This window comes from Rhinopithecus bieti, unplaced genomic scaffold, assembly GCF_001698545.2.
Source record: "Rhinopithecus bieti isolate Rb0 unplaced genomic scaffold, ASM169854v2 scaffold_9981, whole genome shotgun sequence".
NCBI classification, from domain to species: Eukaryota; Metazoa; Chordata; class Mammalia; order Primates; family Cercopithecidae; genus Rhinopithecus; species Rhinopithecus bieti.
Window position 1 is genome coordinate 239556 of NW_016806838.1, and position 26607 is coordinate 266162.

The window sequence follows — 26607 nt, forward strand, 5'->3', positions numbered from 1 at the left end:
CACCTTTTTAGTGTGGGGTTAGGTCTTCAACTTCAACTTTGTCTTCATCTTTGTCTTAAGGTCAACGGAAGACATTAGAGATCTCTTTGGTAGGGCATAATGTATCCTTTTAGATTGATATTTATGGGCCATTTGTTTTACAGGGGGTTAGTCCAGGAAGTACAAGATAATGTCATTAGGTGGATAGAGTTTCATTTAAATAAAAAAAAAAAAATCTGTTGTTAGGTTTAAATGAGTCACTGCTTCATTAAGCATCAACATTAGATAACACGTATTGAATGAATGTTTCCCATAAGCCAAGCTGTGTCCGAAGCATTTCACATGTATTCGCAGTTCATGCTCACAAACTGCCTCTAACTGACTGATTTTGATTTTCTTGATTTTACGGATGAGGGGACTGAAGCAGAGATGATGAACTTCCCCAAGGTCATGCAACTCGTAAGTGGGAGAAACAAGCTAAAATTCAGGCCGTCTTACTGCAGAGTACTCAAAATCAAAATAAACCAAATTTCATCTCCAGTTCTGGCAACTCACCAAAAACCAAAACACGATTTAAAAATATAAAATTTTAATAACACCCCACATAAATTTCCAACTACTTTCCCTAAGTTTCTAACTGAAGTTTTAAATGAGTGTGTTTTTAATTTATTAGAAAGTGGATTGAAGAGAAAGCACTGGAAAATGGAGGAAGGCGTTTCAGTTAAACCCCAAATAACGGTTAAACTGAGCTATAAAACAGCTCCTTCTAGCTCCATTTCTCCTCAGACCATAAGTGCTATTCCTGTTTGCCCTTCATTGTCATTTCCAGGGAGAAATGACACCAGCACAGTGGCAGGCCTTCCAATCTGGAGCACGGTCCACACAGCTTCCGAATCGGTGTTCAGTGTACAATGCACCGGAGTGCGGAAAATGCGCAGGGCATTGCCAACTATAGATGCTCGGAGTAATTCAGTGTAGTCAGAGAACATGGTGAAAAAAAGCAAAACCAGCCTGATTGAGAGGCGAATTCAGCAGGGAGTAAATCTGATCGGCATCAGTTCTGCGGACCGGAGTTGGCCAGCACGGCACCACCCAGGTGTTGCTGTAATGCACTCTGCCCGCAGCGCGCTGTTAACTGCGGGTCCAGGTGCGGGCCCTGGCCCTGGCCCTGGGGAGGGTGCTGGGTGCGCTCGAGCATGCTCGCGTCGGGAGCCGCAGCTGCTAGTGGGAGGCCGGGGCCACACACGCTCCTCCCCGGTACCTCCTCCAGCATCGCCCGGGGAGGAGAGGGTCGGGGACAAAAGACCGCGCGGAGCGGACTCAGGACACAGCCGGGGCTCAGCCCACCCGCCCGCCGCCTGCCGGAGCTGCTCGGCCCGCAGCCACGGGGACCGCCGCGGGTCGGAGGCTCGCAGTGCTGGCGGCGAGAAGCAGTTGGGTTTGGAGCGCTTGGGTCGCGTTGGTGTGCGGTGGAACACGCCCAGGGACCCCGGTTCCCGTGAGCAGCTCCGCGCCGCGCCTGGGTGAGGAGAGGTCCCGGGGGCGAGGCGGGAGTGGGAGGAAGGAAGGGCACGGTCGCCGCGCTGGAGGCCGGGACCCCGGAGCGGCGACCGGCTGGGGTGGGCTAGCTGAGCCGCACCCGCTCTGCTGGCCGGTCCTGGGCTCACAGTCCCTGCAGCCCTCGGAAACGGCGCTAGGATCCTCGCGGGGAGCGGGGGAGAGTGACGGGATTCGACACCAGTTCTTCCAAACCTTTTCGCGAAAGCAAAGGAAGCAACTCTAAGAGTTCAGAGCTAGTGGGGAGAATCAGGTCAGGGGAACAGGGAACACACGGAGTTTTCTTTTCTTTTTTTGGCGGAGTCTCACTTTGTCGCCAGGCTGGAGTGCAGAGGCGCGATCTCGGCTCACTGCAACCTCTGTCTCCCGGGTTCGAGCGATTCTACTGCCTCAGCCTCCGGAGTAGCTGGGACTACTGGCGCGCCCTATCACGCTCGGCTAATTTTTTTGTATTTTTAGTGGAGACGGGATTTAGCCGTTTTAGCCAGGATGGTCTCGATCTCCTCACCTCGTGATTCGCCCGCCTCGGCCTCTCAAAGTGTTGGGATTACAGGTGTGAGTCACCACGCCCGCTCCGGAGTTTTCTTATCTGTAGATCTCCTACAGGGACAATCTCTCTCTCTCTCTCTCTCTCTCTCTCTCTCTCTCTCTCTCTCTCACACACACACACACACACACACACACACACCCCACTACACACCTCTCACTCTGCCTCCTCTCTCTCTCTCCCCCCGCTCTCTCTCACTCTCCCTTTGAGGAGTATTGCGTCTTTTGGAGTCCAGTTATGAGTGGCTGCTGTAGGAACAAAAAAAGCACTCTTTGTTCTCCCTGGAGCATCCTTCTGCCGGCCAGGTAAGATCACAGCTGTTTCACCAAGTCAAGGGAGAGGCTCGTTTTCAAAAAATTAAGCAAAATCAGAAAATAGGGAACACTGTCTTCCTCATCATCTCTTGGAGCTTGTAAGAGAAATTTCTGTCACCAAAAACGAAAAGTTCGGGCTTTTATTCATGTCTGTGGTTCTTGGGATTGCTGCAGGGGTGATGAGGGAGGAGGAGAGGTGCCTATGGCTCATAAATGGCAGCTTGCCACCTTTAAAAGGCACACAGATTCAGATTTGGGAGGGATGTGTTAACAAATCAGGCTTGCACAATTTCCTCTGATCCAGATGAGAATGCTGAGCTGGGAGACTGCTATATGGGTAGGAGCTGGAAAATGTATCCCCTGAGGTGTTGGCAATCCCAGGAGGCTCAGCACCAAACCTTGAGCTTACACTGAATTCAGAGATCTGAGCATTAAGCACTGGCCTGATCAAGAAGAAGCAGATGGCCTTCTGGTCACGAGGCACTGGTGAGCCTCCATCACCCAGGCAGATTCCCTCACGGAGGAATTCTGCTGGCCCTGCAGAAAGTGGTGAGACAGCCCACCACCTTGGCATTTTCCATCAGGCCTGCTTCAGCTCCTTGCACTTGGGCACTGAAAGGGCTTTCCCCTCCCCAGATATTTGTGCACCAGAAGCTGCTGCTGGCCATGTGGTGATGTCTCAATGTCTTTCTTCATTGAACTGCGCCCTTCATACCCAAGGCTGGCACCATAGTCTGTCACTACCTGTACAGCCAACGAGACTGAAGGAGTCGCAGCGTTAGGAGTGTTGTGAATCTGGTTTGGCCACTCATTTTACAGTTGAGAAATCCCTTCTGAGGTGTGGAAGGGCTTGCTTAGCACCGCAGGACTTTTCCCTCAAACAGAACCTGGGACAGCTGGGTCCTCATTTCCTCTGCATTGCATCTCTGTGCCCTTTGCACTTTTGTCGCGAGGAACATACATGGGCCTAAACACATTCCCTCACCCTCACCTTTACACATGAATACGATTTTCCACCCTCTTTGAACCTCTGTCAGCATAGAACATTAAGAAAAGTACTAACTAGGTACCTGAGCAGCTGGAGTGGGAGCACCTGGGAAGGTCAGTTTAGGAGTCCCCTTTATCTTCCTTTTACTAATACCCAAGAAGATGACTCTTTCCTGGAAAGAAAGGCGGTTATTGGATTATTTACACTCTTGATTCCTCTTAAGCCTAATTTTTTTTTCAAGATCCATGATAATAAGCCTGACTGATGTCTCAAGACGTTGAGAAATTTCCATAAAATAAAAGCATTGAAGAGAAAGTACTGAGTGAAGAGAAATTGAAGGGAAACATTTAATTCTAAAATCATATTGTTCCAGAATATGATTCTGGGTTCTTACTGCCTTTATTTATGACGCCAGTCATCTGTTAGACACATTATGTGCCCTCACTGTCATTTTGCTCAATTTTATGGGCGTGACTCATAACACTAATAGAAACAGGCTAATACATACAAACGTAGGTTTTTTGTTGTTAAAGAAACTTGGCAGTTGAGGAGAAATAAACAGTCTATTGTAAGAGTAGATGCTCATTGAATTAAGTGGGTTAGTTGATTCCTAGTAGAAGTTGTATTCATTCATTCATTTCAAAAAAATATTTTTTGATCAGATCCTAAGTGCCATGTGCTGAGTACAGAGCAGTTAGTAAGATACATATGCTCCCTGCTCTCATAGTGCTCACATTCTAGAATTGAGGGATGAACTACGTGAATTCATATAGTGAGAAGAAAAGCAAGCAGAGTGCTGCAGGATAGTGGTGTGTGTGTGTGTGTGTATATATATGTGTGTGTTGGACATATGGGAGGTGCCCAGTTTCTTGGATTGGATTGTGAGGAGAGACTTCTCTGCAAGAAGACCTTGAGATGAAACCTCAGGAAGATGGGCAGACATTCCCGTAGAGGGAACCACAAGCACAAACGACCTGGTCCTGGGAACAGGTGTGATGTGCTGGAGGCCCAGCTGGAAGGCCAGTGTGGCTGGAGTTAAGTGAGGGAGAAGGAGAGTTGGAGGAGTGAGCTTTAGGGGCAGGAGCCAGATCAGGAAGAGCCTCATAGGCCAGGGGAAACATTTGGATTTTACTCTAACTACAAAGAGAAACCAAAAGAGAGTTTGAAGCAGAGGTGTGACATAATCGATTTACATTTATAAAGAGATGACTCTGGGTGCTATGTGGAGAGTGGATTATAGGGGAAGGAGAGGGGACAGGAAGACAGTGACGAGTTTACTGATGGAGGGTGGTAGCAGTAGATGGGCATAGGCTATTTTTTATACTTACAGTAGGAAGTTAATGTTTCTCTGTCTCAAATTTCCCATCTACAAAATGGGAATGACATTGCTATACCTGGTCCACTTGTAAAAACTAATAAATGAATGAATATGCCCTGAAGGGTAGTATAAGATATTATTACCATTATTATTTGCTAATATCATATTACTTTGAATTCCCTGTGCTTTATTTTAAAATTTGTTTTAATAAATTTTGATGTCTTATTATATTCTTTTAAATAAATCTAATTTATTATACATAAAATATTTTCTCTGTTCAGAGAATTGGAAACTCTTAACTGAGAGTTACCAATAAAAACAAGTCACCACAGAATGTAGGGAAATTATTGCTAAAATAATATCTGGCTTAATTTGAAAAGTTGAATATGCTCAGATAAAAATTCAAAAATAGAATAATTAAAGCTGGGAATGGGAAAAAATATTTTGGACCGATTTGCCTTTGTCCTGGCTATGGCCATGCAGATATCTGTGAGTGCAAAGATTTGTAGATAACTGAAAATATCTATATGGCAGCAGAATTTCTGGAGAAGGCTGTGGACCAGAGTTGAGTAGGGTTGTTTCCCTTTGTGAAGCATTCCTCAGAAGAAGCTCTTGAATTTTCTGTCGTTGATAATTAAGTTTTAGAGAGTCAGGAAGTTTTAAAGTTGTTTATCAACTAAGATAGCCATGTTCTTCACAGAGACACTACAACTAACTGCCACAATGAGGCAACTCTGTTTCTCTTTCCTGACTCACTTTGATGTGCACGTTACTAGAAGGAGATATGCCTGCTTAGAGGAAACCAAGCCCTTCCTCATTTATATTGTGGGCAGTGGAAATGTCAGCTCATGACTTAATAGTCCCTAGGTCATGTTAACTTGCCAGATCCCCTTAATTATTTATTGGTCAGTGTGTCTGAATTTCAGCCTGAAGTGGCTAGTCTGGTGATTTGAATTGCAGACAAAATGTGATAGTAATTCTGGGATCTGTATGATTTATCTCTTGCCATATCTACCACCATATTTCTCTTAGGACTCGGGAGTGGGGGTGTTTGGGTATCTTAAAGGGAGAAGTTACATCTCTCCTTGAAGCCAGAAATCTATTTGTTTCACTCATGTTTTGAAATGTTGAATTAGTTGCTCCTTTAAAAATCAGTGGAAATTACATACAAATGTAATTTTCCAGCTTTTCTTGGAAACAATCAGATGATCTAGTGACATGGAGCTGCCATTCCTACATGGAAGCAATGAACTGGAATAGATAGTCAAAGTCTAGGTTCAGATTCTGGTTTAGCTACTTCCTATCCTTCTTTGGATGATCCAGTTTGCCACAGTCCACACCAGTCCTTATTCTATTGCATAGACCTGTTTGACTCATTTAAATTACCTGTCTGGCCCTTGTAGACTTTTGATTTTTAACTTCAGGTTTAGGGCAATCAAGTGCGGCCTGTTACACTTTCACCCTCATCTAATGCAGGAATCTATATTCCAGTACCCCTGCTGGTAGTCCCCAGACCCGTACTTTAACTGCTCCTCTGATAAAGAAGATAATGCTAGTTGTTGAAAAGCTCCTGTTGATGGAGCTGTACAGTCTGAGCCCACATAGAACATGTTTAGGACCCTTGCACAGGACTGTGGCTGTCACATGCCATCTTGGTTTTCCCCATTAAAAGTAAACATTCCTCATTCCTTCAACAACTCCTCATGTGACTTGCTGCCTTGTTCCCTCATCATTCTGGTTATTTTTGGGTTATTGTCCCTTGGCCTGAACCTTTATTAAAATCCTTAAAGCCCCACCAATTCAATAAGATTTGGTCTAACTGGTGCAGAATGCAGTGGGAGGGTGGCTTCCCTTTCTCTATGATGTTACACTTTTGTCATGCAACTGAAGATGTCTTTAGATTTTTCTTGGCCAATCCATTGTGTTTTTAAATTTACTTTCAGGGCTTATTTTCCAGTTAGATTGTTCCTGAGAGTTTACGGGAGAACTATTCAATGTACAGCTTGAGAGCAATTGTCTTCAGCTGAGGATGATTTCTGCCCCCACTCCAGGGGACATTTGGCAATGTCTGGAGACATAATATTTAGTTGCCACAACTGGGGTGTGCTATTGATATCTAGTGAATAGAGGCCAGGGATGCTGCTAAACACTCTGCAATGCACAGGACAGCCCCACAACCGAGACTTATCAGCCCCGAGTGTTGAGAGTGCTGAGCTTAAGAATCCCTACTTGATAGTCAAAGTCTAGGTTCAGATTCTGGTTTAGCTACTTCCTATCCTTGTGAACTTGGGCATGTTACTCAACCTCTTTGTCTTCATTTTCTCATCTGTATGTTGAAGAACTCTGAGGACTAAATGAGTTCATTTATATGAAATGCTTAGAAGGGTACCTGTCACAGAGTAAGCCATCATTATTAATAACTGCCATACAAACACGATCTTATTTTTCTACCACGTTTTATTCATTTTGGTGTGTACATATGACATCAGATAAGTGGGTGGGTAAAGTCTGAGGGAAAGCACTTCTTTTCTAATCTTGCCTATGGGATGGGCACTGGTGCATTTGGATGTTTTAGGGAGCTAACAGCTCTTCTCAGAACTGCCTTCCCTCTGTGGCCTTCATTATCATTTTTCCAGCTTCTTTTAGTATTTTCCTCTGTATTGGGGCATATATGTCAGTTTAATACTGCATCTTCCTGGAGAACATGGACACTGAGTTCTTTTAGCAGGAGAGGATCTGTGCCTGTTGCTTGTACATCCTGTTTCCGCTGTGCCTCAGGCTCCTCCACACTGCAGTCACTGTGGCTTGCACCTGCACAACAGACTCCTGGGGCTGAGGAGCAATTGGTAGACTTCAGATAATAATAATAGCATTCCTCCAAGGGCTCACATCCCCATAACAACCTCACTATCAGGGTTCCCCTTTGACAGATGAGGAGAGAAAAGCAGAAAGTAGGTAAGAACTTAACTGCAGCTACCAAACTAGTAAGTAGCAGATTCAAGATTCAAACCTTGGCAGCCAGAAACTGAAGCTAGATTTCTAAACCACTTTATCATTCTGACACAGGTAAGTTTTCTCAAGAAGTATACCCATGACCTTAACCTGACCATCATGTAGCCATTTGTGCATACAACACTCAACAGATCCAGTTACTCTTACTGTTGTGAGTAATATTGCATACATAGGGTGTGTGTATTTGTGTATATATGTGTTTATTATTCTCCCACTGTGTTTCACTTTTTAAGGGCAGGGGTTGATTGTGACTTTCATTTTTCATGATGCAAGGAGCTCTGATCCTTTAAGGAGAAGCCACAGTTACTCTAGAAAAATCATTCTTCTGAAGCTTTAAACTCACTTTAAGACTATAGAGAATATAATAGCTGAGGTCACAGTGCCAGGTTGGCCTATCTAGGCAGGCAGGTTGGGGGACTGAGTCTGAGAGTAAGATCAGGAACTTTCAGTGTAACAGCAAGCTGCACAGTGATCTTAGACACCTTTTACCTTTTATGACCATTAAGCCATATAGAACACCAAACATTTGGACATTTGCACATGGGATGCAGATTAGTTCCCATTTCCAAAATTGTGAGTAGAATCAACTAATTATATGTTACTTGCAGGTTTTCAGTACAGTACTTGTACTTATAAATGGCTGTGTTATTAAACTACTTCCACAATAGGGAACTGTTTCTTATTTTGCTCTTTTGACCCTACTTCTTTTCTTAGGTTGTGAAATGATTAGGCAAGAGTTGTGGCTACCGTCCACAAAATAAGATGCTTTTGACACTTCTGCAGAAGTCACTTGAGTGCTACACATTTGAGATAATGTCCAGGTTAAGTTTTGACTCCATTAGCCAATATGGTAGAGAGAAAATAATAGAGTAGATACTATCTTTTCTCTTTCTTGGTTTCAAATTAGCAAGTATTGAGTAGGACATTTTTTGCAGATACTTTTAAAGAGAATCATATATCTTAGATAAAGATGAGACCTAAGACTTCAACCACACTCATCCCTTTTTCAGCATCCCTGGCAGGGAGTTATTTAGCAGTGTCTGAGTTCTCATGATAGAGAACTCCACACTGTGAGGTAGACATTACAAGTTACTTAATTATCAAAATGTTCTTCCTTTTATTTCTCATGCATCTGCCTCCCTAGAATGAAATATTTCTTCCTTATTAAACAAGAATAGAGTTGCCCCAGCATTTTCTTAGATCAGGGTTTCTCAACCTCAGCATTATTGAAATTTTGAGATTCCTCTATGTTGTAGGGCTGTCCTGTGCACTGCAGGATGCTTAACGGCATCCCTAACTGCTACTCACTAGATGCCAGTAGCAGCCCCTCCTGGTTGTGGCAACCAAAAATATCTCCAGACATTAATAAGTGTCTTCTTGGGGGGCAAAACTGCTTTAGATGAGAGACACTGTTGTAGAGTCATGTTCCAGCTGCATTCTCCAGCCTTCATCCTATTGTAAAATATCCAAAGAAGATTTTATCTTCTTCAGCAATCATTTGGTCTAATAATGGGTCAGTTTTGAGGTATTTAAGCCACTTTCTTTGACTTTAGTTGAAACTGAATTGGGCTATTATTTGCTCTTTGTCTCATTCGGTTACTTTATATGCTCCATATTTGTTTTCTATTGCTGCTATAAAAATTTTCCACAAATTTAGTGACTTAAAGCAACACAATTTATTATCTCATGGTTCTGAAAGTCAGAAGTCTGACACGGCCTTAATAGGCTAAAATAAAAGGTTGAGTGAACCTTCAGAGGTCAGCAAGGCTGTGTTGCTTTCTTGAGGCTCTAGAGGTCTCCTTACCTTTCCAAGATTCTAGAGGCCATCCACATGTCATAGCTCATGCCAGCTTCCTTCATTTTCAAAGCCTGCCATGGTAGGTTAAGTTCTCACATCACATCATTTGGACCTCTTCTTCTGCCATCCTCTTATACTTTTAAGGACTCTTACGATTACATTGGGCCAGATAATCCATGATAATCTCCCTATTTTAAGGTCAACTGATTAACATTAATTCCATCTGCATCTTAATTCTTTTTTGCTATGGAACATAACATATTCGCATGTTCTGGGGTTTAGAATATGGACATTTGGGTGGGAGTGGATTGTTCAGCCTGCCACATGCCCCCATTCCAAAGGTCAATCAGGAAGAATTTGGAAAGAGAGTACTGATACTTAACAAATGAGCATTTTCTTTTCTAACTCTTTACCAATAACACAAGAGTTAAGGCCCGCCTGCCCTAATTTCTTGCCAGGACTAGGTTTTACTTGGATGGTTTATTTGTCAGCTCTTCAGGGAGATTCCAGACTTGAGATTGGACATTTTACCTGTTGTTTTGGTTTGTCTTTTGTTTTGAAAAGGGAAATGATGCCTGATGAGAATTTAACAGTGACAAATAGGGGAAATAAGGATTTGTGGCAGTTATGGTTGTGTATGGAGACTGCAACTGAGATCTGAAGAACAGGTGGGGAACTGTGGTTTCAGTGGGAGAAATGAAGTCTACGGGAGAGAGCAGAAAGGTGGAATCCATTTAAATGGAATGTACTATCTGAGTGCTCATTGAAAGTCTTCTTGATTGCCAGGATGATATTTTATCTAGTGGTCAGGTGCCTAATTGAAGATAATTATTTTCAGGCCTTACTATTTGAAGAAAATTATTGATTTTTAAAGTGAACATTCCCATTGCTTTAGAATGTTGGACAAGAGAAAAGTAGGAAAAGCTTGAAAAAATTACCTTTAGTTTCTAACTATACAAAACTCTCCAAAAAAGATAAACTTGGCAAACATTTGTTATTTTTTGTATTTGTTTTTCTTCCTCCTCATCCTCCTCCTCTTCCTCCTCTTCTTCTTTCTCTTCCTCCTCTTCTTCTTTCTCTTCCTCCTCCTCCCTCTTCTTCTTTTTCATGTATCTGGGATCATGGATAATTTTCTTAATTCTCTACATGGCATGTTACTTGATATTAAACATAAACACTCTTCATGATCATACAAATGCTTTTTAAATGTCCTTTAAAATTATTTATTAGTAAACAAACATTTTATACTAAAAAATGGGGAAAATACCTATAAGTCCATCACCCCTTTTATATATATTTTTTACTATGAAGTTTTAAATGGTAATTTTATGTATTTTTTCAATTGAAATTGCATTGTAAATAGTTAATTTTGTGAATATCATGTCAATAACTGAATAAAAATCTCTGATTATATCGTCTGATATTTGTAGGGTTTTCATTGTAAGTATATATATGTGTATGTGTTAGCGCTTATAGAGTTGAAATAAACATTGTAGGTCATCAAGGTTTTAGAGTTTTATTTTCCTATGTATAAGATATTTTTGTGCTAATCCCAGGAATTTAATTAAAAGGTCAATTAAGGGTGTGGACAATTTAAGTCTTGCCAAATTGCCTTCCTGACATCAGTGTATCCACTTATAAGTCCACTGGCATTGCTGACTTGTTTTGGTAAACTTTGCAGTCTTAAAACGTAGGTCCTGTGTTCCTAGACTTCTGGCCTACTAGTTATTGATCTGTTTGACCAGTGACATGTTTCTCAAAGAAAATTTTGGCCGGATGCAGTGGCTCATGCCTGTAATCCCAGCACTTTGAGAGGTAGAGGTGAGTGGATCACCTGAGGTCAGGAGTTCATGAGCAGCCTGGCCAACATGGAGAAACCCCGTCTCTACTAAAAATACAAAAATCAGCCAGGCATTGTGGCAGGTGCCTGTAATCCCAGCTACTCAGAAGGCTGAGGCAGTAGAATTACTTGAACCTGGAAGGCGGAGGTTGCAGTGAGCTGAGGTGGTGCTATTGCATTCCAGCCTAGCTGACAGAGTGAGACTCCATCTCCAAAAAAAAAAAAAAAGGAAAAAAATTTTGTGTTTTTGTATTGACCAGTGATTGTGGTTATGGTAATAGATTTTCATGCAATGTGATGATGAAGACTGCTGTACCAAGGGTTTTAGTGTAGTCCCTTTGGATTCTCTAGTTCTAAAAGAATGTCTAAAGTTAGCATTAGGCTTTTCAGGGTCCTAGTTCTTAAATATAAATACATTTCTAGCTAACTCATATCCCATGGTTGAGAAAAAGGTACTTACCTGTGTCAAGAGAACTTTAAAAGTGAAAAGACGTTTTATGAATTATTCCTGTGTGTTCATATTCAGAAGCCTCTGTGGTCATTGTGATTATTACATGTTAATATGGTTCCCGGCTCATAACTCCCGCAGCCCTTGCTACAGTCTTTTGTTATAATATTGGAGTGCTTTAGGCTTCAGGAGCAGATCTCAGAAAGCAGAATCTTTCTCTCTGACCTTTTCCTGCCTTCCTTTCACCTGCCCAAGGCAGGACTCTAACCTGATTGTAGGTTATAAGACCCTCATTCCAGGAAGGGTCCTCTTACCCTGGAGGAAGGAATGCTGCACAGAGAGACCAAGGATAATCTGAACAGACAGGCCTTGGTGGGTTTCCCCTGTGAGTCTATTAGCATTAGAGCTTACCCTTATTGTCCAGTCGTATTTCTACACAGCTGTTCATACTTTGTTGAATCTATGCATAAAAATAGACAGTTTCCCCTGTATCTTTGGGTTTTCATTCTGAAGGCTCCTTGTGAATACACATTAGATAAATAATCTGCCTTTACAAGTTGTTTTCAGTGAACCTTCAGAGGTCCAAGGGCAATGCCACCCATGGCCCCCTTGACCCCTGCAGTATGCATGTATTCAAGCCTAGAAATGCCTCTGGAAAAAAATCTGTTAGCAAGTCATTATTTGTGAAGAGACAACTCAATTTACCTTTTCCTGTTATGTTTGGAGTTTTGAAATCATCTATTAACTTTATAATAAAATTAAATATAATACTGAAATAAAAATCAACCAACATTATAAATAATCTTATAGAGTTACACTATATATACTTTTTTTTCTGATCAAAAGAAAGATGTTGAATAAGGAAATATAGTCCCTCTGCAAGTAGTTTAAGAAGTTTTGACTGGGCGTGGTGGCTCACGCCTGTAATCCCAGCACTTTGGGAGGCCGAGGAGAGCAGATCATGTGGTCAGGAGATCGAGACCATCCTAGCCAACATGGTGAAACCCCGTCTCTACTAAAATACAAAAATTAGCTGGGCATGGTGGTGGGCGCCTGTAGTCCCAGCTACTCTGGAGGCTGAGGCAGAAGAATTGCTTGAACCCAGAAGGTGAAGGTTGCAGTGAGCCGAGATCATACCACTGAACTCCAGCCTGATGACAGAGTGAGACTTCGTCCAAAAAAAAAAAAAAAAAAANATAAAAATCAACCAACATTATAAATAATCTTATAGAGTTACACTATATATACTTTTTTTTCTGATCAAAAGAAAGATGTTGAATAAGGAAATATAGTCCCTCTGCAAGTAGTTTAAGAAGTTTTGACTGGGCGTGGTGGCTCACGCCTGTAATCCCAGCACTTTGGGAGGCCGAGGAGAGCAGATCATGTGGTCAGGAGATCGAGACCATCCTGGCCAACATGGTGAAACCCCGTCTCTACTAAAAATACAAAAATTAGCTGGGCATGGTGGTGGGCGCCTGTAGTCCCAGCTACTCGGGAGGCTGAGGCAGAAGAATTGCTTGAACCCAGAAGGTGAAGGTTGCAGTGAGCCGAGATCATACCACTGAACTCCAGCCTGATGACAGAGTGAGACTTCGTCCAAAAAAAAAAAAAAAAAAAAATGTTTAGAGCTTCAGCAACACATTTCCCAGCGGCCTGTCTGGGTCTTTCTAGCCTGTACAATAGGAGCTGCCCTTGCACGAAAGCCCCATCTCTTTGAAATCTTTCTGTCTAAATTCCTGTTGCTCTCTCAGAACTTGCACCATATCATTTAAGAATTATAAAATACGCCTGTAATTTCCTTTCTTCCTGTATTATATTATTAATATATGCTAGTCTTGTCTCTGAAACACAATTGTAAACTCTCTGAGAGTAGGGATTGTGTCACATTCTCTGGTACTTACCACAATTGTTGCCATAGCAGAGGGCATATAGTATTTGCTTAAGTAATACCCTTTGATTGAATGACTGCAGATCTGATATTCAGGATAGGCCATGCTGTGCTGCAGTAAGGCAATAACAGCTTCACCTGGAAATTTCAGTGGCTTAACACAGCAAAAGTTTATTTCCTGTTTGTGAAAGATCATTTGAATTGGCAGGGGCTCTTCTCTGTTCAGTGACTAGGCATCCAGGCTTCTTTCACTTCAAGACCGCACTATGTCAGCACGTGATTTCTAAGTTTGCCGTGTCAGGGAGAGGAAGGCATGAAGGAGATACAGTGACTCTGTTTCAGACCACTTCTGTTCAAATTTCTGTTTCTCAGGAATTAGTCCCACGGGCCCAGCCCAAGCACAGGGGCGGCTAAGAAATGTAGGGACGCACATAGATGTTCAGGAGCACTCATTGTCTGTGCCACACAGCTATATTACATCTGCCCACAAAATAGCTATACTAACAAGCGCTTCATTAGTGTCCGTGGGACACCGGATCATTAAATTTGGCGCAGTTTGTATTACTAACCAGATGTGCTAGATTTATTCACTCAGCAGGCATTTATTGAGTGCCTCTGTATACCAGGTACTATTCTAAGTCTTGGGAATACAGCAGGGGGAAAAACCATAAAAAATCCTTCCACTCACGGAACTAAGTTTTTAGTGGAAGGTGATACACAGCTAACAAATTAGTTGGTGATAAATATTGGAGAAAAATAAAGTAGGGAGGGAAATAGGGAATGTATTGGTGTGAAGAAGGAGGTTAGATTGCAATTTTAAATCGATTGATCCAGGAAAGTGTCACTGAGAAAGCATCACTGGAACAAAAACCCGGAAGTGAGAGGACCAGTCATTTGGGTGTCAGAGCAAAGAGGATTCCCACAAAAGGGAAGATATTCAAAGCCCTCAAGGTGGGGATGGAGGGTGGTTGTAGAGTACTTGGCATGTTTGGTGAATGGCAAGGAAGCAAGTGTGATTGCAGCAGGTGTCCAAGAGGGGATAGTGGAAGGATTGGGAGTGTGTTCAGTAAAGGCTTTGTAGAGCCTTATATGCTATTTTTGGGTGAATGGCTTCTACCCTGTAATATATGACACCATTTGGGGGTTTTGTGCAGAAGGGTGACACAATCACTCTGGCTGCTGTGTTGGGGATAGATTATAGGGTCAAGGGCAAAAGCAAGGAGACCCGTTAGAGGTGATGGCAAATTTTAGGTGAGAGATGGTGGTGGCTTGGACCTTTTCTATCCCCCACAAAAGTTGAAGGGCCGAATTTTAGAGGGGAAAGTGGGTGCACAAATGCAAGATAGTTTTTGCTAATAAGATGTTAGCATACAGCCTAATTGTAATATAATTTATTATTACCACCCATCTCATATTCTGTTGTTTCATTTGCTGATTCAACAAGCATCTATGCAGTACCACTTCTTGCCAGGTCCTCTATTAGGCACTGGGACAACAAATAAGACCTGACCTCTGCTTTTTGGAAACTTATATCATAGTAGGATTATAGAAATTACCAAGAATATAATATCATATTAATACCCAAAACAACCATAGCAGCAGAAATTTAATCACTGTATAATTAAATGATGGAAATAGCCAAAATTTATGAACTGTTTACTATGTGCTAGACATACCTATGGATGTTATTATGATGATGATAGATGGTTGTTATATTTGTTATATTTTGTTGGCTATTTTTATTGCTGACTATACTGTTATAAAGTTAGAAAACTAGTGACCAAAAGCTTAATCTAACTGTCTGAAAGTATTATTTCTGTGCTCTACAATCCAATATAATCCTTGGTAATGTAGGTAATGGTAATCCTACATTACCAAAGATTTTACTATTCTAGTGCCAATCTAAAACCCAGCCCAGAAAATACATGTTTTATTTTTTCCGAGTGTTACTAGTACCTCAGCCTCTCTTGATTTGTCAGCCTATTTAAGGCCGCTTAATTGCATGTTTTTTTTTTTCTTTTAATCATTTGCTTTAAAGAAGACTAGCTGAAACTGCTGCTCAGCTCCCAAGATGGTGCCACCCAAATTGTGTGTGCTTTTCTGCCTCTGCGGCTGCCTCGCTGTGGTTCATCCTTTTGACTGGCAATACCTAAATCCTGTTGCACATATGACATCATCAGGTAAGAGGTATATTTGTTCAAGGTCTTGAGCAACTGATCTGTTGGCATACTTCAAGTGGGCCCCAAGAAGTTGCACATCTGCACATCTAAACAAGTCTTATTTAAATGCTTATGGAGATCCTGCATTCTGCTGGAGTCGGGAAGAGGTTCTCACTTTTTTCTCATTTCAACGGAAATTGAAGAAGCGCCTGTGTTCTTCAGTGTCAGGACTGCAGGACAGAACCAGGATGGGACATTTTAAGATGCACTGGAAGCTCAGCTTGCAATCACCACGGAGAACCTCCTTAATGCCACCCCTTCTCTCTCCAACTGCCCTAACATATGCCCACACAAGCATAGTAATGCAATGGCTCTGGAGTCCACTCCAAGGCAGCCTCAAAACCTGCTTCCATGAGGTGGAGAAGAAGCAGGTGTCTTGTTCAACAGGCCTAGTCCTGGTTAATAGTGGAAAGTCATGTGAGATAACAATTTCAGGTCTTGGGATCCAAAGGGAAACAATCTTTCCTACCTAATGATAGAGAGAAGTAGGGACAAGGGAGGTGCTAGGGAGTTCCAGATGAGAATGGATGTGATCACTGATTCTTTCTTGCCTTGTGGTAAGAGGGGAAAGAAAGCGGAGGAAAGCTTAGACAAACCTAGGAGGAGGAGGGGCCAAAACAGGACAGCCATCTTTAGACAGCTACATTTAATGTCATTAAGAGGGACCTTAATTGCAAAGAGATTGTTTCTGGAGCTTTGCAAATTCCTGCTCATCCCAAAGGGTTGTGATGCATAAACTTCTCTTCCCAGTCTCCTATGGAGAGCAGTGTAGGTGGCTTCTGAATGGTGTCATAGTGACTATACCTACAGAGCTGTGCACCTGGGTAGTTGTGGGTTGCTCTGGATCTAGTTGTTCAAGCTTGATGGGTGACTCCTTACTACAGAATTTGCAAAAGAGCTTTCATAACTCAGTACCTTAAATTCTGCCCTACTACATAACCAGGAAAATGAATGCATTAGGAGAGGTCCTATATCTTATATCTACATTTGCATAGGAAATAGAATAATATCTCACAGGTCCATTCATCCTACAACACATCAGGAAGTTAAGTCATCAAGGATACACTAGTGACTAAGATAATAAATTTATAGCCAAATTCAAGGGTCCTGCATCCTAGATGACATTAAGTTGATTTTTCCTATTACCTTTTCCGTGGATTGAGAACAGGTAATATCTTATATGGTGGGAAAATCATCATCCAGGAAACATTTATATCATTCACTTTTTATTGGTACAGGATAAAAATTTAAACAAATTTTAAATCCCTTTATCTTTAAAATCATTGGAAAGCTGTCACTGGACTGACAGAAACTTGAGGACAGGGACGTTGCTTTATTTATCTTTATAGTCCCAGCATTGAGCCCAATGCAGTGCCCAAATGAATGCAGGCCAGGCATGCTGGCTCACGCCTGTAATCCCAGCACTTTGGGAGGCCAAAGTGGATGGATCACTTGAGGTCAGGAGTTCAAAACCAGCCTGGCCAACATGACGAAACACCGTCTATATTAAAAAACAAAACAAAACAAAAACATAAAATTAGCTGGGTGTGGTGGTGCACACCTGTAGTCCTAGTTACTTGGGAGGCTGAAGCAGGAGAATTGCTTGAACCCAGGAGGAGGAGGTTGCAGTGAGCCTAGATTTCACCACTGCACTCCAGCCTGGGCTACAGAGCGAGACTCTGTCCCAAAACAAACAAAAAAAATGAATGCATACATATTGGTTTAAAGTATTAGAAATAGTTTATTAAATAAGATTAAAATAATAGGTGATTCTTTATAATTTCTTGCTAAATGAATACACAGAAAATATGGCTATGCAGGTTAAAAGGTTTCTAAGAATGGGCTAGAGATATCCTCTTTGCTAATGGAGGACCTAAAGCCATATAAGAGTGTAATTTTCCTAGCATGTTTACAGTTCATCTCCAAACCCAAGATTGAACATCAGGAATATTTGACAAATGAACACCCCCAAAAATATGTAATAAAATTAATAGCATACCATAGGTTCCAATCCTCCTATTACAATAAAGTAGAAGAAAACTAAGAAGAGACATTTATAAATTCTAAACCACAAAACTGTGTGAGTGGTCATTTGATCTGATGAGTCTCCTCCTTCCAATTCCTTAATGATGACTCCTGACAGATGGTTAGAGAATGGGAAATCCAGGCCCATAACCAGGTCAGCTGCAGGCTATGGAGCCTGTTCCATGCCACTCCCAGGCACCCTGGTACTGGTGCACAGGACCCCATAGACCTATACCAAAACCTGAGTCAGCCTGACGATTCCTGAGGCCTTCTCAGGGGTCAGGTGTCCTGAAACAGGCAGACTTATAGCCTCACCTTGACGCTCCTGAATGCTGAGTGAGAAACCTTCTCAGGGAGAACAGGTGTTGGACAACCAGGGCACTCCTAACTTATTGGAAAAGGTTCCCTGGTCCTTTGGAATTGAGATCTCACAAATGGAGGCTTGTGTTGGGTGAAACCCTCCCATGCCTCCAGAACTGAGCCTCCAATTCTAAAGGTTAGTATCTCCAACAGCAGCTGTGACTCTGGGGCTCCTTAGCGAGTTGTGTGAGCCAGAGGTCTCCCTGCCCCAAGCCCTGCACAGGCACACCTTGCCTGCCTAGGGGTGGGGGCGCAGTAGCACCAGGCTGCTCACCACAGAAGAAAAGGCAGGTGTTCCTGCCCTAAGGTCCTCCTCCTTGGGACTTCACATCTCCCTGTTACACCAGAAGCATGGCTCAGTAGATACTCTTTTAATGGAAGAAGAAGAGCCTTTTGTAATTCTAAATAGACCCTGAAAGTTCACCTTACAGGTAAAGTTAAAAAAAAAAAAAGGTTCTGGGGTTTGAATCTACCTGGGGGGAGGTTAGACCTGCTAAAACTTCCCTAAGGACTCAGCACAGATTTACCTAGCAAGAGTAAATGAACTCTGGGGAAGGAGTAAACAGCATTAGTTGTCTGCTCATTATGTGTCATGTTTTGTACTAAGAACTTGACCTACATTCTCACCTCATCTTGACAACTGTCCTGTGGGCTGGTCAAGTGCTTTTGTCATTTCATGAATGTGGATCAGAGAGGGGAGCAAATTGCCTAGGCCAGAGGATTATAGCTTGTAAGAGGTACACCTGAAATCTGAAATAGAACCATGTCCCTCCAATTCCCAGGATTTGTTCATCTCAACCCCCTCTCCCCTTGTCTGTCTTGGAACTACTTCCTACCATTTGACCATGGATTGCTGAGCAGTGTGTCAGGCCAGGTGGTCTGGAACTTCAGCCCAGTGTCCCTTAAACTTTAATGGGCACTCCTTTTCTGATTCAGTAGAACTGTGGTGAAGTCCAGGAGCCTGCGATTCCAAGCTCCAGGTGGTGCCAATGATGCTGGTCCATGGATCAGCTTTGGGTAGCCGAGCCTTATGTACTGAAAGGCTTCATGATGGGCAGGTGTTTCACACATGAGTCACCAGTGTGGAGGCTGTAAATTGGTTTCTTCCCATGACTCAAAACCTTTCTGGGCAGTGCTCCATGGTATTGATGCAGACGCCTTACCTAACATAGCTCTTGATAGCTGGCTAGCAGAGAGTAATCAACTCTCACCATCCAATGGAAGGAATAGGTGGACAAGCTGAATATGTCAAGAAAAGTGAGAGTCTGAATATACTGATATATGGATTCAACATCTTGGAATTAAATATGGATTTGATTGGGGTTTGGAAAGGAGAACAGATGAAGCTGCAGGTGTGTGGAAGGATTGCACCAGAGAGAGAAAAGGAGTTGTAGGAGCAGGTGAGTAAAATACTACATATGATAAAGGGTTTAAAGGAAAACAAGAAAGACCAGTGGCCATTCAAGTTAACTAAGCTCATTTTCACAAGTATTTGTTGAGCACTGACTATGTGCTAGACACTGTGTTAAGATCAGAGGATGCAAAGACATGGATATGACTCTGGAGAAATAGCCTAGTGTAGAATGCAGACACATCATTTTAATATGTGATAGGAAGAATGATTACATGTGTGTAAACACACAGGCACCTAGAATCTATATAATACTGAGGTTGGAATGATTAAGTCTGTCTGGGGAATCAGGGAAGGCTTCAGAGAAGACAGGATATCTGACCAAGGTATTGAAGTTTGAATAGGAGTTTGCCAAGGGGATTTAAGCATAGGCAGTAGCATTTACAAAGGTGCAGAGGCATCAAATCAGCCCAGTGTGTCACTCAGGAATACTGTAGCACAAGGAAGGGTGATAACTTAACGGGAAGAGGCAGAAGAAGACGACGAGGCAATGGACGTCCAGTGGAGGGTTTGCAGTGCCCAGAAACTTGGGATTTAACTTGTGCACCTGTGAACCTCAGTATGTTTCAACCCCAGAGCACTGGAAGGATAGGCCACATTTTTGCAAGTAGCCATGTATTTGCTTAGAAAAGCATGTGGAGGTTTAAATTCCTCATACAAACTGCCTTCCAAAAAGACTCCAATACATTCCCCCTTCAAGGAAAGAACACTTGCTGATAGGAAGCCATTGAAGGATTTTAAGAATTGTCTGGTGTGATTTGTGCTTTAAATCCCTCCAGGAGCTGTGTAAAGGATGTGTTTGAAGGGGTCAAGATCCAAAGTGGGTAGAACAGTTAGGAGAGAGAGAGCAACAGTCTGATCAAGAGACAGTAAGGGCATAAATGAGACAGTTGAGCTAGAGGGTCAGCGATATATTGTGGAGATCATTCTAAGCTAAAAGCTAATGTTAGCAATAGAGGCTTGGGGCCGGGCGCAGTAGCTCACACCTGTAATCCTAGCACTTTGGGAGGCTGAGGCGGGTGGATCACGAGGTCAGGAGATCAAGACCATTCTGGCCAAAATGGTGAAACCCCATCTCTACTAAAAATACAAAAATTAGCTGGGCGTGGTGGTGCATGCCTATGCCTGTAATCCCAGCTACTCAGGAGGCTGAGGCAGGAGAATAGATTGAACCAGGGAATCGGAGGTTGTGGTGATCCAAGATTACACCACTGCACTCCAGCCTGGCAACAGGGCAAGACTCCATCTCAAAAAAAAAAAAAAAAAAAAATAGAAGCTTGGTTGAATGTAGGGGGTTGGTGGGAAGAAAGAGCTAGGAGAGTAGGATGATTCCAAGGTTTCTGGCTTGTGGTGCAGGAGATGAGGAGTTCTTGAGTTGTAGGCTGTGTGGCTGGAAGATGAGAAGGGGGAGTTGAAAGATGGTCATTTAGTTTCATTTTGGAAACTAAATGGCTTTGACATTCTTATGGGAAGGACATCAGGTAGAAATGTTTAAGGAGAAGTTGTAGGCACAAATCTGAAATGTGACACAAAGTTCATGTTTAGGAAAACAGATTGTGGAGTCATCTTTAATATACTCTGGATAGAAGTAGAATGAGAGGGCAAGGCTGCAAACATTAGGAGGTAACAGTCCAAGGTAGCTTGGGAGAAAGGCTATGTCTACTTTCATCTCTTTACACTCCAAAACCCCTACACAGTGTTTCAAACAGAGCAGACCCTCAATAATTGCATATTTTACTTGTTAGGTTGAGAAAGGAAGAAGGCCAGAAACTATGGGAAGTAATTTGATTCCATTAGAATTCCTTTGCATAATAAAATCTGATGTGTAATGGATGACAAATGAGATAATATATACCTGTTTTTCAGCATGGGTCAACAAAATACAAGTACTGATGGCTGCTGCAAGCTTTGGCCAAGCTAAAATCCCTAAGGGAAATGGGCCTTATTCCGTTGGTTGTACAGACTTAATGTTTGATCACACTAAAAAGGTAATGCTTGATTTATACAACTTATCCTGATACTCTACTGTTGTCTGTCGCTATGTACTACTAGAAGGTGTTCAAATGTGACCTTGCCCTCACCTGAGAATGACTCATTTTGCAATTTGTATTGTTTCATATGAAGGCTTTTACTAGTTTAGCCATTCCCCAATTCACTGCTATTGTCTGATTAATTTCCCTATAAACCCTATTTTTCACTTCATAAAATACCTGAAGCCAGGCTGCTTATATTTTCCTTTCACTGAGATAGAACATTGTTTTTCTGTTTCTCTTTCATGACTGTCTTCAATCACCACAGCAGCCTAAAAAGTTCTCTAGACCTCCTTGTGAACACAGAGGTATTTGTGTCCCCACTAATTAAATATGCAAAATAGCTGCTCGAATATGTTTGAGACACAACTTCTCTAAAAGTGCATTAATTTCTTTCTTAACAGGGCACCTTCTTGCGTTTATATTATCCATCCCAAGATGATGATCGCCTTGACACCCTTTGGATCCCAAATAAGGAATATTTTTGGGGTCTTAGCAAATATCTTGGAAAACACTGGCTTATGGGCAACATTTTGAGTTTACTCTTTGGTAAGATTTCTGTTGGTCCTCTGTAGGCTTGCATATAAGAAAACCTTGAAAACAACAATAATTTCAAGCAGTTAAGCCCAGAGTAGATTTTTCTCCACTCCCAACAGCTCCAAAAATGATAAGGAAATTATTTCTTTAAAGCCCAGGCAACTATGACAGAATCAAGGGTTCTCATTTTGTCCATTCCGAGTTGGATGGGAGTGGCCGAGAGTATCAGACTGACTCTGACATCTTTCTATGGCTGCTCTTTAGTGTTCATCTGACATACCAAGGAGAAGGCAATACCTTGGTGAGAATGCAGGTACTTTGGTGCGGCCACTATCCTGCATGTTCTGTGCTAAGTTAGAAAAAAAGGGAAAGAAAGTAGAAGCCACCAAACTCTCCAGATCCAAAACAAAGGAGTCAAAGCTAATGCCTTACTTGTCATAAATGAAGAGACTCTACTCTCATTCCCATCACCTACCCCCATCACTAAGACCATCTGATGTGCATTCTTGACTTACTGTCTACATTACGCTAATGTAGACTTTTCCTTCCTTACCTATTTGACTAGACATGACTGTTGAGCTGATGTTAACTGTGTCTTCACATTTCTCCCACAAAACTATTTACAACTTTTGGGATTCATCTTAAACATCGGCTTCTAATTGTCTTAAAAACCACTTATAACAGACATGAAAATGCCATAACTCTGCATATTTATATTGCAAAATAACTTATAAATCACTTCCATAGCAATCATCACATTCAGTCTTTGTGACCACATCTGCATTTTATAGACAAGAAAATGAAACACAAATGACGGCTGATAATAATGGTGATAATAAAAATTGAGAAGTGCAAGAAGACAGTATATCCATTTTTGAGCCCCTTACTATGTGATGGATAGGTGCTTTACATATATTACCTAATTAAATAAAATTCTCACACAACTCCTATGAAAGAGATATCATTTTCTCAAGTTTACCCAAGAGGTATCTGAAGCACAGAAAGTTTGAGGAACTTGCCCAAGATCCATAGCTAGGAAGTGGGAGAGCTGCATCCATGACTCAGTATGAAGTCAGTGGTTTCTCTACCTTTTGCTGCATGATTATGACCAAATCATAATGAACAGCATCTCTGTTTCTTAGATTCTAGCTCTCAGTGTAATGTATGTGAGGTTTTATGGGTAGTTTGGTTTCAGAACACTCCCTTTGAAATTTTTCCAAAACCTGGGAATGGCAATAAGTAGCAGCCTTTATGAATACACCTGTGAAAATCTCTCACCTTAAGTCCAGAGCTGTCAGTGACAACTCATCGTTAATAATCCTGTGGTCTGAGGAAAGGACTTATGCCGGATGCGGTGGCTCGTGCCTGTAATCCCAGCACTTTGGGAGGCTAAGGTGGGCAGATCACCCGAGGTCCAGAGTTCACGACCAGCCTGACCAACATGGAGAAACCCCATCTCTACTAAAAATACAAAATTAGCTGGGCTTGGTGGCGCATGCCTGCAATCTCAGCTAATCGGGATGCTGAGGCAGGAGAATGACTTGAACCCAGGAGGCGGAGGTTGCAGTGAGCCGAGATTGTGCCATTGCACTTCAGCCTGGGCAACAAAAGCAAAACTCTGTCTCAAAAAAAAACAAAAAACAAAAAACTTATAGTTCGGGTCTTTGGTTGGTGGGTATCTAGTAGCAGTCTTTTTAATGAATCTACTATTATTCATCCATAAAAAAGTAGATATAAATCAGATGGGTCTGCATTTTATGCTAATGAGATGTGAAATAAATTTACTAGCAACACTCAGAGAAAACACTAACTATAATCTCCCATTGTTGTGTAGGTTCAGTGACAACTCCTGCAGACTGGAATTCCCCTCTGAGGCCTGGTGAAAAATATCCACTTGTTGTTTTTTCTCATGGTCTTGGAGCATTCAGGTAATCTTTAAGAGGCTGAACACTTTTAGCTTCCAGGAATAAATGACAATTTTTTTTTTATTCAAAAAAGAAATAGCAGATTTTGGAATGTCATGCAGGCCCTTGTCTAGAGGAATTGGGGTTCCTCAATAATTGACTGTGGGTCTGTTGATCAGTCCTAGCCCTGTATGGTCAAGTAGTTTTTTTCCCTATTACCAGCTCATTGAGATTAGCCTCACAGCAGAGAAGAAAGGGTGTTGCATTTTTTATAGTTATCCTTCTATATTGTAATATTTACACTCTTAAAATTATCCTCTGTAAAGTTTAGGACTTTTGAAAAACCAATTTTAGATTAGCTGTGAAAGACATTTGTTAAGAGAAATATCTGTGAAGGCGAGAGAAGGAGCAGGAAGAGATGGGGAGAAACTTTGGACCATGACACAGGTTGGACACCTGAAAAGGTGATGGGGAAGGGAGAAGGATTGGATAAGAAGAGCTTCAGACTGCAGCATGGTTCTAAGAAATATTGAGCCAGGCCAATGGAAGGGGTGCTTGGCCAAATTTGCTTATCAAGAGTCCTGTATCTCATAGGAATGGGTTAATGTTAGTACCCATGCTGTGACAAGTCTCTGGGAGCAGCTCACTGGATGCTTAGCTTCCACTTGACCATGGTGATGGATCCAGAGGGGCAGGAGCTGGATAGGGTCTCTAGCAAGTTATGAAGTCTGTAGCATGATAGCTGAGTGGCACATTTTCCTGACAACAACCACCCTCTTCACTTTCTTCCACCACTTTATCACCTGTCGTACCTCTTCTACCGCAGGGGATTGTAAAACTCAGAAAATAAGAGAGATGGCTTTTAGCTGGGAACAAGTTGGGTAGCACCTGCAATAAAGAATTCTTTTCAGCACTTTAAATGTAGTTCAGCTAGCTATTTGATTTCTCCTACACTAGTGATTGACAAATTAGAACCCAAGGGCCAAATCCAGCCCACTGCCTATTTCTATAAAGTTTTATTGGAACACAGCCACACCCATTTATTTTTGTACACTGTCTATGGTTACTTTTGTCCTACAACAGCAGAGTTCAGTAGGGGTGACAAAGATTGTATGGCCCACAAAGCTGGAAATATTTACTCTCTGGCCTTCAGCAGAAGAAGTTTGCTAATCCCTGTGCCATATCATTTCCCCCTCTTGAAAAGGTCCTGTATCTTCAGCAAGAAAGACATAGTTTCTAGCTACCTCCTTTTTCTTCTCTGTGGACATTTCCTATTGGACGCATGGTATGAGGAAAAGGTTGTGCAAATGAAGCTGTGAAAGAGGGCATAAATGCAGTGCTTAGCACATGATTTTTCAAGTATTTCACCCAGTCCAATCATTTAATAATAGCTAACATGTATGTAAGTATTTACCTGTTTCTAATATGATTATAAGTACTGAAAATGTATTAATTCAATTGATCCTCACTGATGAGGTACCATACTATTATAGCATCACCATTTTATAGATAAAGAACCAAGGCAGAGAAAATATTGTGACTTATTAAAGGTACACAGCTGACAAGTGGTAGAACCAGGGTTCAAAGACAGTGGTCAGACTGCAGGTCTCATTCTCATAACTACTATACTGTAGTGCTTTCCTATATACATTATCTTAGCAAAACCTTGCAACTACCCTAGAACAAATGCTTTACTCTTAGGCCCATTTTACAGGTGAGGACAAACATGCAGTAATCACCTAAAATCATATAGCTGGGAAGGCAGACCCAAGATTAAAAACCCAAAACTCTCAAAGGCAATATTTATAATCACTGCACTGGGTTTTCTCAACTTCAGTACTCTTGACATTTTGGACCAGATAATTTCTTGTTGTGAAGTGTTGCCCTGTGCATTGTAGGATGTTTGACAACATCCCTTTACCCACTAGACATCAGTAGTACCCTCGCCCACATTCATGGTAATGAAAATACCTCCAGGCATTGTCAAATATCCCCTAAGGAACAAAATCACCCTCCTTTAAGAACCGTAGCTCTCCACTCCACCCCAGGGCACTACTATGGGAGGTAACGGCCTCCATGTTCCCAGTTTTATTAGCAGACTCAGCCTTGTAATCATGACTGGTAGTCGTAATGCTTCCCTCTTTTTGTTTTGAAGGACAATTTATTCTGCTATTGGCATTGACCTGGCATCTCATGGGTTTATAGTTGCTGCTGTAGAACACAGGTATGTTATCTGATGTAATTGGGCTCTTTGGCCAACTACAGGGAATGACAATGCTCATAATTATGTTTCTAATTTTCATAAAAGTTTATTTAAAATGTTGATGGAACTTTCAAGTATGATAACATGATGAGCAAAAAAGGAGATTGAGTTTGTCGACTTGAAAGACTTAAAAACACCCAGCATTTCTAGAGGGTTTATTTGCCTGCCG

The 26607-nt window shown here is 41.9% G+C and overlaps 1 protein-coding gene across 2 annotated transcripts in view; it reads left to right on the plus strand.

Annotated features, from left to right (window-relative positions):
• Positions 1 to 1243: 1243 nt before the first annotated feature.
• The window catches only part of PLA2G7 (phospholipase A2 group VII), a 33085-nt gene continuing 7721 nt past the window's right edge, over positions 1244 to 26607 (plus strand). Inside the window, exons 1-6 of one of the 2 annotated variants that reach the window (XM_017878071.1) lie at positions 1244 to 1502; positions 15731 to 15869; positions 21571 to 21692; positions 22139 to 22283; positions 24106 to 24199; positions 26331 to 26399. In XM_017878071.1, coding sequence (XP_017733560.1) covers positions 15761 to 15869; positions 21571 to 21692; positions 22139 to 22283; positions 24106 to 24199; positions 26331 to 26399 — 539 coding nt within the window. In that variant the 5' untranslated portion in view covers positions 1244 to 1502; positions 15731 to 15760. Of the gene's footprint in view, positions 1503 to 15727; positions 15870 to 21570; positions 21693 to 22138; positions 22284 to 24105; positions 24200 to 26330; positions 26400 to 26607 lie in introns of both variants that reach the window. The other variant, XM_017878070.1, reaches the window with a different exon arrangement.